The 17,116-nt window shown below is 43.7% G+C and overlaps 1 protein-coding gene across 3 annotated transcripts in view; it reads left to right on the top strand.

Annotated features, from left to right (window-relative positions):
• The first annotated feature begins 1,066 nt into the window (after positions 1-1,066).
• Positions 1,067-17,116, top strand: part of LOC148036431 (calcium/calmodulin-regulated receptor-like kinase 1) — a 33,667-nt gene continuing 17,617 nt past the window's right edge. Inside the window, exons 1-3 of one of the 3 annotated variants that reach the window (XM_087678411.1) lie at positions 1,067-1,844; positions 2,131-2,315; positions 16,646-17,003. In XM_087678411.1, coding sequence (XP_087534537.1) covers positions 16,687-17,003 — 317 coding nt within the window. In that variant the 5' untranslated portion in view covers positions 1,067-1,844; positions 2,131-2,315; positions 16,646-16,686. The remainder of the gene's footprint in view (positions 1,845-2,130; positions 2,316-16,645; positions 17,004-17,116) is intronic. The other 2 variants (XM_087678412.1, XM_087678410.1) reach the window with 2 other exon arrangements.

The raw sequence follows: 17,116 nt of genomic DNA on the forward strand, positions 1-17,116 counted from the left end.
TAAGTGGCTATTTTCGGGGGTGGGGAGATGATAAAAACTGGTGTCGATTGACATGGTGTAACCAAGGCTAGCTATACAAGAGTCCAGACAAATGAGAATTTGATGAAAAAGGGGGTGGTCACCTTTTCACATTGGCTGGATGGCTTTTTCTATTTAATGTTTTCCAACATTAAACAAAAACATTGGATTAATGGATCGGTTAAGGTGTTTGGGGGGGGGGGGGGGGGGGGGGGGACTTCCTCCCAATTGGTATCGGTTCAAATCTAGTTATTGCTTTGAAATCTATTTGGGCGGCAACCTGTGCTTTGTGAATAGTTCATGAATGTATGTCTTGACCTCGATAAGGAGTGTTTTGGCCCATGGGATGCTTAAATAGTAAGAGAGAAAAAGCTCCATCTACTACCTTCCTACTTTAGAGCTAGGTTGCCCTAGGGTGAGTGGGGCAAAAGATTGAAAATCTAGCTCCACTCACTGTAAGGTTGCATCGTGGTAGGGATGGGAGAGGAAAATGAAGGGCATGTATTAATGATGGTGACTGTTGTAGGAAAAAATAAAGAAATGGAAAACAACTGAGTGGATGTGTTGAAAAAAGGGCCCATACACTAAAGACTAGGATTGCCTTGAACTTGCTAGCACCCTATTTTTCACATGTGCTAGAAGGGTGAGTGTGGGGTGAAGCTCTCCCCACTCACTCTACCAACATAAGGGTCGCCCGATGTGTTAGCCGGGGGTGGGGGGGATGTTCCAAACTTCCACTCCATGCACTTCCCCTTGGTGTTGGTGTGACCAGGCTCTTAGCCCAAAAAAAAGGAAACAACTTAGAGGGACTTGGTCAGTGTTTTGGTGAGCTGAAAACTTCTAGGAAGGTGATACCAGTGTGGGTCAAAAGAGGCATGCCAAATCTCGTTTTTTTTGACGGTCCTTCATTATTAAAAAAAACTTTAAAACTCGCGTCAAACGAAAATATCTGAAAATAGAAGAAATCAGAGGCGAATAATAATAAAGATATTAAATTCAATGCATTGTGCTGGAACTACAGGGGCGAATACTATGGATTTGATAATATGCTTGGAGTCCGCCATTGGAGGCCCCGGTCGCTCGTCGTCGTCGCCGTCTTCTTCTTCTTCTTCTTCTTACTTCTTGCTGCAGGCGCTCCTTCGTCTTCCCTTGCAGCTCTTCATCACCATCATGACCACCATCAGCAAGAAAAAAAAAGGATACATGGGGGCAAAACCCTAGCTCTGGCCGACTTGTCTCCACCCAACTGTCCTTCCGGCCCAACGGGAAAAAATTCTTTATCTACAAGCAATCCGTACCTTTGTGCTTAGTCTTTGACGTGTTCTCCTCCCGTGAAGCCCAAGCTTTCCCACCGCCGCATACTTCTCCTCCTCCTCCTCTCCTCCGGCAGCCCTTTCGGAATCGTCGAGCGATGTCCATCTCATTTTCGCAGCTCTTGCGTATCAGATGCTCTGCAGACCTGTAGTCTCCGGCTGCTTCTCGAAAAGATTTTCCCGTCTGCATAGACTCGAGGTGCGAAGCCGGATTTTGAGAATCCGTGATCTTGCTTGCTGATGTGCCAGTGTTCTTTCCTTTAGCTTGCTATTTGATCACCTTAGCAACTGCCGGCCTTATGCTCCGCGGCCGATTGAAGTGACATTTACCAATGCAAGACGATCTCTTTGCTTGAATCTCTTTCTTGATGGTCCGATATAAGATTTGGTGGAGTACAGAGGAGGAGGAGGAGGAGGGGTATCACAGAGCAGCGATCGGCACATACAAATATAGAGACACGATTCAACATTTGACTCGCTCTGCATTCAAAGGTCGCTTAGCTTGGCATTCATGTAATTTCTGCCTCCTCTGAAACTTCTGAATTTCTTGACGCAGCCATGTGTACAGCCAAAAAATGCATGATTCAGTCCTTCGTAACCTGTAAAATGTCAGCTTTGTAAAGTCAAACCCACACGTCGTTTGAAGTTCAATAGATTGCTTGATTTCTTGGGGTGATCCATTGTGCAAGACTATAGCTTACGGACAGCAGATTTTCCTTACATTTTTTCTCAAGTGAGTGGTTTGTAAAGAGAAATACTATGCTCCACGCTTGCATATTTATGGGTCGACTATTTGTAGAATCGAGTCCCTCTACTGGCCAGAGCTTATTCGTCATCATGCTGGCAATGCAAGTCAGTCTGGATAAACCTACAGGAAATATGCGAGGTTTTAATCGCAAGGCTTAAGCTGAGATGCAGGAAAGGTTATACTTGCATCCAAATGTGCACAGAAATCTGCAAGAAACCTTGTAGCTGATCTGCAGGGTATGTTGTTTTGAGACTTTATAAGCTTTATTTTCATACCGTACTGCATTGGAGACACAAAAAACACGTTAGTAATGATGTCCTTTTAAGAAACCTTGTAGTCTTGATGAGAATTCTATATATGAAGTATATAGTAGATTTTGCTTAGGGGAATGGCACATGAATTAAAAGAAGAACATTCAGAACTTTGCCAATTTGTTAACAACCACAACTGAGATTGTCTTGCAAATAGGACATAGTTAGCGAGAACTATAAAGTATGTGAATCAGGTAAGAGATGTCTATTGAGGGCATCCAAGTGTGAATGCGACATCAATCATCACCACTTGAAAATCTGGGGAAATTTTGTAGCTTCAAGAGCTTTATCACACTCCTTGTTCATCAAGGTCCCATTGGTAGGAAAAAGGACTCTATTGTGATGCATTGAGCATTGACAGATTGTCTTGTTCTACTTAACCAAATTTTGAGTGGTGATAGACTCTTCGTCTTGTTCTACTTAACTAAATTTTGAGTGGTGATAGACTCTTCGCCAGAGAGGCAAGATGACTTGTTGCAAAGGTGGAGGAGGAATCCAAGTTTACTTTGGTATTACAGTTGGTACTATAGCTAGGGTTATGGATATGAGGGTTGGCATGGAGAGACCACTTTCATCTTTGCACTTTCAACTAGGACTTAAGAACTAGTGGATGAAGAACCACCAATGGGCTTGGATAGAGCAAGGTGAAGAAACCGCCAACCAAAGTCTTTCAGGACATTAATAAATAAGTATATGAGGGGGTGAAATAGAAGTCATGAGGTACAAAACCACCAATCTTGGTCATAATAATCGAGTACAATTGGGCACTGTTGGAATACAACTACCACTTTGTAGTCCAAACTTGGACCATCATAGGTTTTTGCAACTCATATGAATCAATCCATCATGGTCTTTGGTTGGTAATGAATAAAACACGTAAACCATCTACTTGTCAAAAGAAAGAAGAGACTTATGTAGTAGCATTCTTATGTATTTTGGATCCAAGAGGAGTACCATCTCATACAAATATGGTTTCGTTTCTTGCCAGTGGTAACAAGAAAGAGTGAGTGGTCGTACTATAGAAGTGGTTAAATAGCCGAGTGTAATGCAATAGCTGACACTTAAATTTATAAAATGTAGGCATAGTAGGCTATCAAATCACTGGTTGAACATACTAAAAATACTTCTTTGGGAGCTTGTTAAAAAACAAAGTGACTTGGTTGCCAAGGGACTTAGAAGCCCCTAGTAGTCGCTAATATTTAGTCAACTTGACCTTAAAGTCATATTGGTTTGTGATCCTAAATTCTTGGAGCTTATGGTCGAGATTTATATAACAGGCTTGTTAGCTTGTATTTTGTCAATTTGTCATTCTTGGTTGTGAGCTTTGATGGAGGCTAACAGAGACAAAGGAGCTCTCATAGTTTCAGCCCATTCTAGGTGTGCGCATTTCTTTTTCATTGTTTCTAGAGTGTGCACTAACCAGCCACTTGCATTTCTTTTTCAGTGGTTGGGCATCATGTTTTTCCTTGCTAGGAGGGGGGGGGATAGGGGGTAGCATGTCTAGATTTTTTCGCCAGCATTTCTTGGTTCTTGTGCAGTTGGGCTTGTTTTATGCTATCCGACTACATTTTTTCTAGTTTTGGGCTGCTTGCGCTAGCGGCCCCCCCCCTTGGGGGTCTACTTGGAGATCATCTCTCTTTTGGCAGTAGCACACTCTGTCTTGAACATTCCTTTGCATCTAGTGCTACCATCGGCCTAATCTAGTGCCCTCATTGACACCTTGGGCTGCATGCAAGGACTGATCGGTCCATCATTGTATCTAGCCTTCCATTTAGATTCAATGCAGATTATGTCTTCATTCTCTTCTCTCTCTCTCTCTCTCTCTCTCTCTCTCCTTTCTCTGTGTTCGTCTCTTTAGTTGTGCTATGTGGGTTTGAGTTCCCCATCACTATCCATGATTTTAGTTGCCACCACCCACGCTACCTTCCCTACTAGGGGCTACTTGATTGAGGGGGATGGGTTTCTTGGGCTTGGGTTGTGTGCCTCTTGCCTTTGATCAACATTTGTTGTTAAATGGCCAACCTTTTGGTAATGTTGGCAATACTTGTTTTTCATAGGTATATTTTGCCGGCCAGGTTTGAGAGCAGGTTGGGTGCTCTCTTGTGATCCACTTGATTGGTTTTAGTTTTGAGTTTGATATAGAGTTAGAGTTTGATTTTGTTTCTTGCCTTTCCCTTGTTGCCCCTTTTGAGAAGTGGTAATAAGAGTCCCCTATAAAGATCGAGTTGTTGTACTATGGAAGTGGCCAAACAATTGAGCGTAACGCAATAGTTGACACTCAAATTTATAGAATATAGGCATAGTAGGTTGTGAAATCACTTGCTAAACGAAGTAAAAATACCTCTTTCAGGAACAATGTGACTTGGTCGCTAGGCGACTTAGAAGTCGCTATAGTGGAGAACTTAGCGATAGTTGCTGATATTCAGCCAACTTGACCTTAAAGTCATCCTGGTCTATGATCCTAAATTCTTGGAGTTCATGGTCAAGATTTATATGATGGGTTTGTTCTCTTGTATTTTGTCAATCAGTCATCTCTTGGTTGTGAGCTCCATCATAAGCCAATAGAGACAAAGAAGATCTGATTGTTTCAGCCTAGTCTAGGTGTGTGCATTTCCTTTTCAATGCATCTAGAGTGCGTTTGCATTGGTACAGCTACATGTATTTCTTTTTTAGTGGATGGTCATCATGATTTTCCTTGCCATAGGGGAGGTGGGATGTTTGGATATTATTGCTAGTATTTCTTAATTCGTGTGCAGCTTGTCGACCTGTTTTATGTTGGCCGACTGCATTTTTTCTAGTTTTGGGATTCTTGGGCTATTTATAGCCAGCCCCTCCACACTTGGAGATCATTTCTCTTTTTTGCAGCAACACACTCCGTATCCAACATTCCTCTGTCCTGGTGCAGCCATTGTCGTCAGCCTGACTTAGTGCCCTCACTAATACCTTGGGTTTGTGTAGGGATTGATTAGTCCGCCATTGTGTTGAGCCTTCTATTTAGATTTAGTGTAGATTATCACTGCATTTTCTTCTCTCTTGATATCTCTCTCTTTTCGTGTTCGTGTCTCTCTTTTGTTGTGTAGTATTGCTTTGAGTCCACCACTGTTATTTTGGTTGCCACCACCTACCTTGCCTCCTCTATGAAGGGCTACTTGATTGAGGGAATTTAGTCTAAATCTTGGGATTGGGTTGTGTGCATCTTGCCTTTGATCAACACTTGTCAAAATGGCCAACCTTTTGACAATGTTGGCAATACTTGTTTTTCTTAGGCACATCATTTTGCCACACAAGTTTGAGAGTAGATTGGGTGTTTCCTTGTGATTCACTTGATCGGTTTTGGTTTTAAGTTTGATTTAGGGTTAGAGTTGATTTTGTTTCTTGCCTTTCCCTTGCTATTCCTTCTGAGAAGTGGTAATAACAAAGCTCCCTCTAAAGGGTGAGTGGTTGTACTATGAAAGTGGTCAAATAGGTGACCGTAATGCAATAATTGACACTCAAATTTATAGAATGTAGGCATAGTAGGTTGTGAAATCACTTGTGTTGCTAAACATAGTAAACATACTTCTTTGGGAGTTTGTCCAAGAACAATGTGATGTGGTCGCTATAGGTGACTTAGGACCCCCTACATTGGAGAAATCGGCAAGTATTTGCCTATATTCAGCCAACGTGACCTTAAAGTTATGTTGGCATGTGATCCCAAATTCTTGGAGCTCATGGTGGAGATTTATACAATGGGTTTGTTAGCTTGTATTTTGTCAATGTGTCATCTCCTAGTTGTGATCTCCATTAGAGTCTGACAGAGACAAAGGAGCTTTGATTGTTCTAGCTTGGTCTAGGGGTGTGTATCTCCTTTTTAGTCTGTCTAGAGTGTGTTTACATTGATACCAGCCACATACATTACTTTTTCAGTGGCTCATCATCATGGTTTCCTTGCTAGGGGGGGTGTTGGGGGGTATTAAGTCACAAGCCTTAACCGTGGGGTTTAAAGAGAGAAGGATGTAGAAAGTAGAGTTAGAAATGAGAAGATTTAATCAATTTGAGAATAGTTGATTGAAGCTATCACAAAGCCCTTTGATTCATATGATGCACCACAAAGCAAGTCCAATACAAGCACTCGCCGTGCAAGCACAAAACCTTCTGATGGGATGATTGCCCAAAATCTTTGAGACGAGAACTCAAAGATAACCCTGATTTAGGATAACATTGCTGTATATAGGCTCTATGCAATCACATAGGCTTCATAAATCATGAACAATCCAACAAATCTTGTAGCATAAGGTTACTTTCACTATTGGGGCATGGAACCAAGTGATGGAATACATAAAATCTAATTAACTCCCTATATAGGTTTCAAAACATGACTTTAGTCCTCTTTTTATGAGTATATACGACAGCAAAAGATCACTCTTTTGCTGTTCAAAATCACCCAAAAGAATGCCCTTTAATAGCTCAAAGCATCCAGCTACAGTAGGCAAGTAGATGCATTAAGCGAGAAACCTTGTAAGCAATGGAACATGATTAAAACCTTGAGGACAACAGCCTTGTCCTAAGCTTGGTTGCAAGTTGTTTTTCTCTAACTTTTACATCCAAACTTTGAATATGGTCATCTAGGGACTCAAATCAGACGGAATAGATCTAGTTGACAAGCCAACATGGGCAGAATTGCGAGAATAATCTTAGAATGGCCGAAAACACTGTTTTTTGAAAAACACATCGCTTTTTAATATTTTCAGGCTTTGATGCCTTGTAGCATTCAAGATAACTCCTTGCATGTGTTTAGATCCAACCAAAGTTTTTATTAAGCTAATAGAACTTAATAATGGAAACTTAGACTATTTCGATGGACTGGTTTTGATCTTCGAAAAACCTATCAGGATCACAAGTATCCCATAATAAGCATATATTTGAAATACTCATATAGACGTTTTTTCTTCGCTTTTCCTTCATTGAACATGTAACCACATGATAGCAATATGTTTGGATATTTTCACTAGCATTTCTTGGTTCCTGTGTTGTTGGTCAGTCTGTTTTATGTTGGTTAACTGCATTTTTTTCTAGTTTTGGGTTGTTTGGGCTATTTATAGCCAGCCGCCCCCATGGTGATCATCTCTTTTATTTGCAGCAACACACTTTGTCTCTGATATTCCTCTGCCTTTGATGTTGTGATCATCAACAGCTTGATCCAGTACCCTCACTAACACCTTGGGCTGCGTGCAGGGATTGATGAGTCCACCATTGTGTTTAGCCTTCCATTCAAACTCGGTGTAGATTATCACTTCAATCTCTTTTGTCTTGCTATCTCTCTCTTTTCTCCATGTTCGTGTCTCTTTTCCATTTTGCACTCTCACATGGTATCATTGTCCAAGCATGTGAGACATTCACAATCTTCCTTTGCAGAGTGTAGCTGATTTTTCCCTCCATTCGGGCATCCTGATACCAAAACATAATTTTTCTAGTGTGATTGCAGGTCTATTCCAAAGATGGAGATTGTAGTACCATTGGTTCAATGCTTTTGATGACTTCGATGAGGAAACCTTCTTTTCCTTTGAAGATAGGCATTCTCATTGGTTTGAATATTGCGAGGAGTCACACAAAGAAGAGAGATTAGAGCCTTGTTCCAAAAGGAAATATATCTCTGACAGGTCTTGAAGTTTGGAGCAGCTTTCTCCTACTCCTGTTTCTTTACATGTCTCCCACAGGGCTTGTCCTTTTGGCCCTCGTATTGCCATGATGGCACCCTTTGGTTAGGTGCTAGTTCTTCCTTTCTTACCCAAAGAAGATTGACTTGAAAGGTCGAACTACTCCCTTAGGTCACTACTATTTCTCAACCCATGGAGAATCCTGCCATTGGTTCTACTATGGACCAAGCAGCTTTATGGGATTGCTTGAACAAGGTCCTTTCTTTTCATGAATCTACAGGATGCTGTCCTTGTTCCTTGTTCATGTATGCAAGTTGAGGACAATAGCGACGGAGGTGTGGACGAAGCTCTCTTCTCTCCGAGTGCGATGGAAGAGAAACATGAACATAGAGAGAAAAGGAGAAGTGAGAAGACAAGAGGAGTGAAAGAGAAATCTGCATTGAATTTGGGAAGAATGCTGAATACAATGATAGATTGATCAGTCCTTGCACGCAACTCGAAGCGTTAGCGAGGGCACTGGATCAGGCTGAAAAAACTATGAGAGCATTGGAGATGGTGATGGAGATGGAGTGTGCAGCCAGCAGCCTTTGCGAATGATGGAGAAGAATGTTGCAATTTGAGTGTCCACAAAATGCCAAATCTGGCTGAACTGCAGTCTGTAGTCTGCAGGCCAAAAATGTGGAGTTGGCTAGTCAAAAACTAGCTGAGCAGCCCCAATTGGAACAAAAAACATGGCTGCCCTCGACAAATTGTAAATGATTGGCTCGATTGCTAGAAATTGTGGCTTGCATGGTGTCAAAGTACTCTAGAATAGTCAGAGCTCTAATGCCTTGTTAGACTCTGATAGGGCTCAACAAAGATGAAGAGATCCCCTCCATCATTAGTCATGGGATAGTAGGCCATTGCCAACTCAAAATCCACGATCTCGTACAAAGTGGATTTGAACCTCGATGTGCTTCATGTGAGCGTGAAATGCAAGGTTCTTGGCTAGAGTTAAGCTACTTTGGTTATCCATGCATAGTTGTGTGGGTCGTCTGTGGAAAGCCATTCTTGACCAACAAGTGATGGAGCCAAATTGTCTCGTAAGCTGTAGAACAAAGTGTGCGATACTCAGCCGTTGTAGATGATAAAGCCACGGTAGACTGCTTCTTGTTGCTCCATGTGAAAACAAAAATGCAACTCTTGAGCCAAGGGAGAAAGCAAAACCTATAGTGGAGTGCCTTGACTCCACATCGCCTACCCAATTGGAGTCACTCCATCTAGCAAGAGTGGCCCCCTCTCCATACATGATCCCATAGGATTGAATCCCATATAAGAGTGCAACACAAGCAAAGTAGCTCACTAGTGAGCCTAAGTAGGAGTCTTCATGAAAGAAGACAACGATGCCACTGCAAAAGAGATGTTTGGCCTAGCATGGATAAGTCGGATCAATGATCTTGTTAGACACCTGTACTAGTAGAATTAGGAAGGGGGTCTCCAGTAGTAAGCAACTTGGACTCTGGGTCCATGGGGGTATTTCTTGTCAACACTCAGCCATACCAAACTTTGAAAGAAACTTGGAGATGTACTTGTGTTGGGAGACAAAAATGCATTGTGCCATCTGATAGATCTCTATACCAAGGAAAAAGTGAAGGATGATAAGGTTTGTCATGTCGAACTCTTGCTACAAGATCTCAAGTCTGATCAACCTCCTATGAGTTGCTCCTTGTCATAATCAAGTCATCCACATACAAGATGACTAAAAGACACTTGTCATCCACAACCTTGTAATAAAGGTTGGGGTCATGATCCCCTTGCTCCCGTCTAGCACCCATATTGATGCTTAGTGCCATGTGTTGGGGCTGGTTGTTGCAGCCTTGTATCATTTAGTCATCAGTCAGTTTGTTCCTCCTCTCTCTTGTATTTCATTTAGTCTCTTCTATTCTCTCCATGTTTGCTTTCCTTTCTGTTGCGCACTTTCACATGGTATCATTCACCTTGGTGCGCATTCTCACATGGTATCATTCACCTTGGTGGGAGCCAAAGACGATGAAGAGGAGCCGTTGTCCATGTTGCAACCAGCTGGGTGACATCTCTAGGTGCCGAAAACCTTGTGTTTTCACCTGTTGTGACCAGGGCAGCCTGTTTACAGCCCCTTTCTTGCTGCTTTTTGCAGGGACAGCCATCTCCAAGCCTGTGTTTTTATGCAGGCACCTCATCATATGCTGTGTTTTTTGCTGGGTAGATCTTGCTGCTGCTAGGCGACAAGTGTTTGCAGCCAGGTGACATCCAATACGTGCTGGGCAGCCCCTTTTAGGTGTTGATGTCATCAACAGTAGATTTGGCATGTCAGTCTAAGTTTTCTGCAGAAACCCACTTTTCTGGGGTTCAATTGACTATTTACAGCTTGCAGCCTTTGTAGATCTTGCATTTGCAGACCAGCACTCTGTCCCAGAAGTATGTGGTCCCTCCCACCTTAGATACTCCCCATTTTGCACTGCTGCGCATCAGCCTTTGCTGTGCGGGCCACAGCAGACCCATGGACCCTGAACAGGTGGAGGTTGTGTTAGCAGTCGTCAGCTCCCGTGCCACGTCAGCCGTGCCATGTGGCAGTTTTGCCACGTGGCAGCAATTGAACTGTCCGACTGCGGCTGCATTCAATGCAGCCGACCTACCTATTTTGGGCATTTTTCGAGGCATTATTTTCAGCCTTTTTAAAGGCTGAGTTCCAGCAGTTTTGATCCCTTGTATTTGACAGATTACAGCCTGCTGGTGACAGAGACAGCACTCGGGCTGACAGAGATTGAGGTCCTCAAGGCGGAGACATACGTAGATATTCTTTGTGCACTCGTGTATAATTCTGCATTCTTATACAACATTCTTCACTGCAGATTTTCTGCGTTTCATTGTCTTTTTCTCTCTCTCTAGAAGGAAGAAGGCTGTGTTTTTTACCTTAAAGGGTAGTTTTTACATTTTCATCGCCTCCTGCGGCTGAAGAAGGTTCGGGAATCGGGGACGAGGCCTAGCAAGCTGCATTTTCACAGTCAGAGGGGGCTTCTTTTGCGTTTGTGCAGGCATTGTAGGTGAAGATGCCTATAGAGACTGACGTGGAGTTCCAGGCGATCATGGACCGGAAGATGCTTGTCCTACCAACTCTTCCATTAGATTAGAAGCTTGATGGCGACAATTACTGTATCTGGCGAGTGATGATGCTGGCCATATTGGAGTCTTATGATTAATGATATTTGGCAAGTGATGATGTTGGCCATATTTTAGTCCTTCTTCTTTTAGTCTAAACTCTCTTCCAGTGCTTGTGCGGAGTTGACCAAAGCCCAGTCTCATTGGGACAAACTGAATTCCTGGATTCGTTCTTTTCTTTTTTTGTCTTGTACTACAGCTGTGATAGCTCACATCAAGCACTTGATAGTGGCTCGCAAGATATGGCTGAAGCTCGACCAAATGTACAATCGGATGACCCTGATGAAGAGGGTTTCTTTGGAGGCGCAAATGCGGACCTTGTCCTTGACTAAGTCTTCTTTGCTTCGGGAACACATCAACAGGCTTCGACAGCTTCAGATGCAAGTTCAAAACGTGGGGAAGCCCATTTTCTCCAAAGACATGGCGATCACTTTACTGTCCCAGTTGCATTCGGTACCTTTTATTCCGCTCTTATTGCATTAGGGTGAGAGTCGACTCTTCAATAGGAAGAGTTAGTTCCTATGGTCTTAGATCAAGAGGAACAATTGAAGGGACAAAATGCTTCCAAATCAGAGGCATTGGTTGGTCAAGCCTCTCAGATGAAGGGGAAGGACTAAAAGAAGGAGGACAACAAATCCAAGATGGACAAAGAGAAAAAATCGACATGCCATATCTGTGGTGAGAGCGGTCATTGGAAGAAGGATTGCCTCGACAAGGACAAGAAGGACACAAAGAAGAAGGACATGAAGGATACTGGAGCGGTGGTTGCACCCTCATCGGTTGCTTTTCTACACTTAGCAGTCATTGAGAACCCTACACCGAAGACTTTTGATGCTGTGATGATAGCTCCCTAGGCTCGAGAGTCAATCGTGGACTTTTGATACTGCGATGACAGCTCCCCAGGCTCGAGAGTGGATCGTGGATAGTGGTGCCTCACGGCACATGACTTCTTCGACTGTTGGTATTGCCCATTTATGACCCTCGTGTAGACAGATTCTCATTGGAGACAGCTCTTCTGTGTCTGTTGCTGCACAGGGTGAGATGCGGCTGATCCCAGATGGACGTGGTGGTACCCACACTTTCGAGGTGTTGCATGTGCCAGGTTCAGGGTATCTTTTGCTTTCGGTACGTAAGATTTGTTCTCTTGGATTCGTGGGAAACAGCATCGAGATGTGATTCCCCACCAAGCTTCGAGGCGGTCTACTTCACCTATGGAGCTTGAATTTACGGATCTTTGTGGCCCGATGAAGACGGAGTCCTTGAAGGGGAGCTTGTACTTCATGTTGATCGTAGATGACAACAACAGGATGACATGGGCCTACTTTTTGACGTTGAAGTCCGAGTCTTTCTCCCACTTCAAGGATTGGCTTCTCTTTGAGGAGAATCGATCTAGTCGGAGATTGAAGACCTTGTGATTAGACAAGGGTGGTGAATTTGTTTCTAATCAGTTTGCTCGTTTTTGTGCAGATAGGGGCATTCACCAGGAGTTTGCTAATACCAACACTCCTCAAGAGAATGGCATTTTGGAGCGGAAGAATCGAAGTGTGATCGAGATGGAATGCACCATGATGAAGCATCACTAGACACCTTGGTTTCTGTGGGTTGAGGCTGTGGCTAGGACAGTCCACATCCTCAATTGATCTCCTACTTCGGCCGTTGATAGGATGACACCTTTTGAGGCTTACTTTGGGACTAAGCTTGATGCCTCTTATTTTAGGATCTTTGCGTGTGATGCTTATGTGCACATCTCGAAGACGCAGCGTGACAAATTTGAGGCAGCTTCTTGACGAAAGGTTTTTGTTGGCTATAGCTCCTAGTCCCAAGGTTATCGCTTGTATGATCTTGTGAAGCAGGATATTTACACGAGCCGAGATGTGCGGTTCGTGGAAGTTCCGGCCACTGAGGGGGGTGAGAAGCGTCCTGTACTTGGAGATCTAGGGGAGAGTTGGGCTCCTGCAATAGTTCCTTTGGAGCCAGAGCCTTTTGATGGAGATTTTTCTTTAGATTCGGATTCAGTTTCTTCTCTTCCATCGGCCATCCCGGTGGAGATCTTGCCGGTGGATGTACCCGAGTCTTTAGTGGATGGCGAGCGCCGAGGAGAGATCTTGCCTCCTTCTCGTTGGGCCTGTGAGACCCTCCGAGATTCAGGGATCGAGGGGGTCCATGAGGAGCGGGAACCTTTGGATGGACCGTGGAGGTCAAGGAGGCACCGGGCACATACTACGGAGCTTATTTGCTCTAATTACTGTTTGATGTCCCGTGTTATGCAGGATAGAGAGCCTACATCAGTGAAGGAGGCTTTCAGTTTGATCATTGGCAGAAGGTGATGAAGCCGAGTTGGAGGCTATTGAGCGGAATGACACTTGGTTCCTTGTGCCTCGTCCCTCTCATAAGAAGGTGATTGGTGTCAAATGGGTCTTCAAGACCAAGTACCATAGTGATGACTCTTTGGACAAGCACAAGGCTCGCCTTGTTGCTAAAGGTTTTGCACAGCGCCCAAGTGTTGACTTCCATGATACTTTTGCCCCTACAGCTCGCATGGCGACTGTTCTTGCTATTCTTGCCTTGGTTGGCCATAGGAGATGGCTTGCTTTTTAGTTAGATGTGAAGTCGGCCTTCTTGAATGGTGATTTGAAGGAGGAAATCTATGTAGAGTAGCCTCCTGGATTCGGTTCTTCCGATGGATAGGTTTACAGGTTAAAGAAGGCCTTGTATGGCTTGAAGTAGGCTTCGCGTGCTTGGAACGAGAAGATTGACTCGTTTCTCCATGCCAAGTTGGGATATCGGTACTCTAGGGCCGATCCGCAGCTTTATGTGCACACTTTCGAGGAAGGTCGTGTGTTGTTTGTTTTGTATGTTGATGACTTGATTATTGCAGATGCTCATACCCAGAAGGTCGAAGAGATGAAGGCAGCCCTACACTAGAAGTTCGAGATGACGGATTTAGGACTTCTCCATTTCTTTTTGGGCCATGAGATTTATCAGTCTCAGAGGCGGATTTTCATATCTCAGCAGAGATATGTACAGGAGCTCTTGGTAACTTTTGAGATGGAGGATTATCGGTCCATTTCTACTCTTATGGATCCGAATTGGAAGGCCACTTCACACGCAAATTCTCCTTTGGCAGATGCTACTTGCTATCGTCAGCTGATTGGATCACCGATTTGGCTCCTCAACACATGGGTTGATCTATGTTTTGTTGTAGGTCTCTTGGCTGGGTTCATGAGTGCGCTTTAGCAGGTGCGTTGGCAGGCTGCTCACAGGATACTATGGTATCTGAGGGGGACCTCCGGCGTAGGGATTCATTATCCAGCAGGTATAGGTGCTACTAATCTTGTTCTTGCCGGTTGGAGTGATTTAGATTGGGTTGGCCATGTGGATCACAGGCGGTCTACTACAGGTTATTGTTTTACCTTGGGTGCTGGTGCTATCTCTTGGAGTAGCAAGAAGCAACCCATGGTAGCCCTATCTTCGACTGAGGCCGAGTATCGGGCTGCGTCTTCTACCACATGTGAGGTTGTGTGGCTCAGCAGGTATAGGTGCTACTAATCTTGTTCTTGCCGGTTGGAGTGATTTAGATTGGGTTGGCCATGTGGATCACAGGCGGTCTACTACAGGTTATTGTTTTACCTTGGGTGCTGGTGCTATCTCTTGGAGTAGCAAGAAGCAACCCATGGTAGCCCTATCTTCGACTGAGGCCGAGTATCGGGCTGCGTCTTCTACCACATGTGAGGTTGTGTGGCTTCGGTGGTTGTTAGAGGAGCTTGGATTCTTGCGGTGCGACAATGAGAGTTGCATTGGCTTGGCATGGAATCCCGTATTCCATGCCCAGACAAAGCAAATAGAGATCTAGTATCACTTCATCAGGGAGAAGCTTCTGGATGCGACCATTGATGTGGCGTATTGTAAGATTGAAGACAATCTTGCAAATTTGTTTATGAAGGCCCTACCCTAGGCTTTTCATCGACATTCCAGATCCCTACATCTGCTGCCTTGTCTAGGATCTGAGAGGGGGTGTTAGCAGTTGTCAGCTCCCCTGCCACATTAGCAGTGCCACGTGGCTGCAGTTGGACTGTCCGACCGCAGACTGCAGTCGGCTGCATTAAATGCAGTCGACCTGCCTATTTTGGGCATTTTTCGAGGCATTTTTTTCAGCCTTTTTAAAGGCTGAGTTCCAGCAGTTATGATCACTTTTATCTGACAGATTACAGCCTGCTGGTGACACAGACAGCACTCGGGCTGACGGAGATCAAGGTCCTCAAGGCGGAGACATATGCAGATATTCTCTTTGCACCCGTGTATAATTCTGCATTCTTATACAGCATTCTTCATTGCAGATTTTCTGCATTTCACCATCTTTTTCCCTCTCTCTCTCTCTCTCTCTCTTCTCTCCATTCACTCTTTGTCATGGTCATTCTCTTCCGCATTGCTTCACTCTGACAGGATGTCCAGAGCAGCAGTCTTTTTCTTGTGTTGTTTGCAGGCTTTCTTGAAAGGCATCTATGGTAGAACATGATTGGGGGGATCCTATGCATTGGGGCTGTGAGAATCGTCAAAGGAACAATTGAGACCATGAAGACTGGCGTTCCCACAGCCATGACCCTGAAGAGTGCAAGAAGAACCATGACCGGGTTTCTTCTCAACCACCATCTTATCATTCTCTCCCTTCTCAATCTTCCGGGGCTACTAGTCATCCAAATGTACATTCCAGAGATGTAGTAGGAGTATCATCATTTTCAATAACACACATACCCTGATATCGTTGCATGGAGTAGAAAGCCCCCTTGGGGACATATAGCACTCTGCCAAATGTGCTGCAAGGATTGGGCATCGGACACAAAGCTGCAAGGACTGAGTATCACTGAAACAGGGTAGAATGACATGAAATCCTTGGCAGGATCAATGTGGGGGTTTCAAGCCATAACATGATCAAAATAACAAGCTTCCCAACATTTGTCCCACTGATCAACTGATATACCACATCCATTGAGCAAAAACTAACAATGTATACAGCTTGCCATCAATGATAATAGTTGTGTTTTTATAGCCCCAAGTATATCCTTTCCTGATGCTTTCAACCCATGATATGGACCACTCATGTACACACTTGTAAGATTCATATGACCAAAATCAACTTGCTGCAATATTCTTTTCTCGCTGTTATACTCTTTTCATTGACCTTTTTGAAGTCACTAGAGAAGGGCAAGCATAGGTTCAAGTTGTTATCACTCTGATTACAAAACCAAAAATGTTTTATTAGCATGTTAATAGATATAAGTCTAGTGTGCCTATCGGCTGTGTAAATAGATTTAAGTCTAGCATGACTATCTGCTGTGAATTGTTTGGCTTGTAAATGAAAGGAAAGGCAATCACTATATTACGTAGGTCAGAAAGGAAAGACAATGACTTACATAACATAAGTGCCCTTATTTTTCTTGGCAGGAACTTATTCATCTACATGCTGATCTTCAAGAAAATTGGAAATGGTTTCACTTGCAGTTGATATTGTATTAGGTGTCTCTGTTGGTGCTTTATTTGGACTGTTTTTAGCTGGCTGCTTTCTTCTATGCTATAAAGCTCGTAAAAAGCGCAAGCAGTTTCAAGGAAGTAGTGAACGGCAGGGCATGCAGCTACCCATTCGCATGAATGGTTTTGATGCCAGCTCTGTCCTATCAGATACAACTACTGATCATGATTCACCACCTCATACCAAAGAGCATAAACCATTCTCCTTCTGGTTTGGAGGCAGTGAGAAGAACACAGTCCTGTCACATTCAGGATTGCCCAGTTATCCTTACAGGTAAGCCTTAACAATGCAAAACCTCTAACTTCTATAAGATTGAGAAATGTTTTTTCGTTCAATTTTTGTTTGATAGAAAAATATCTACCATGGTATATCAATATCAGAAAAGA

The sequence above is a fragment of the Lygodium microphyllum genome, chromosome 5, assembly GCF_053477565.2.
Source record: "Lygodium microphyllum isolate KBCC chromosome 5, Lygodium_microphyllum_v1.1.10, whole genome shotgun sequence".
NCBI lineage: Eukaryota > Viridiplantae > Streptophyta > Polypodiopsida > Schizaeales > Lygodiaceae > Lygodium > Lygodium microphyllum.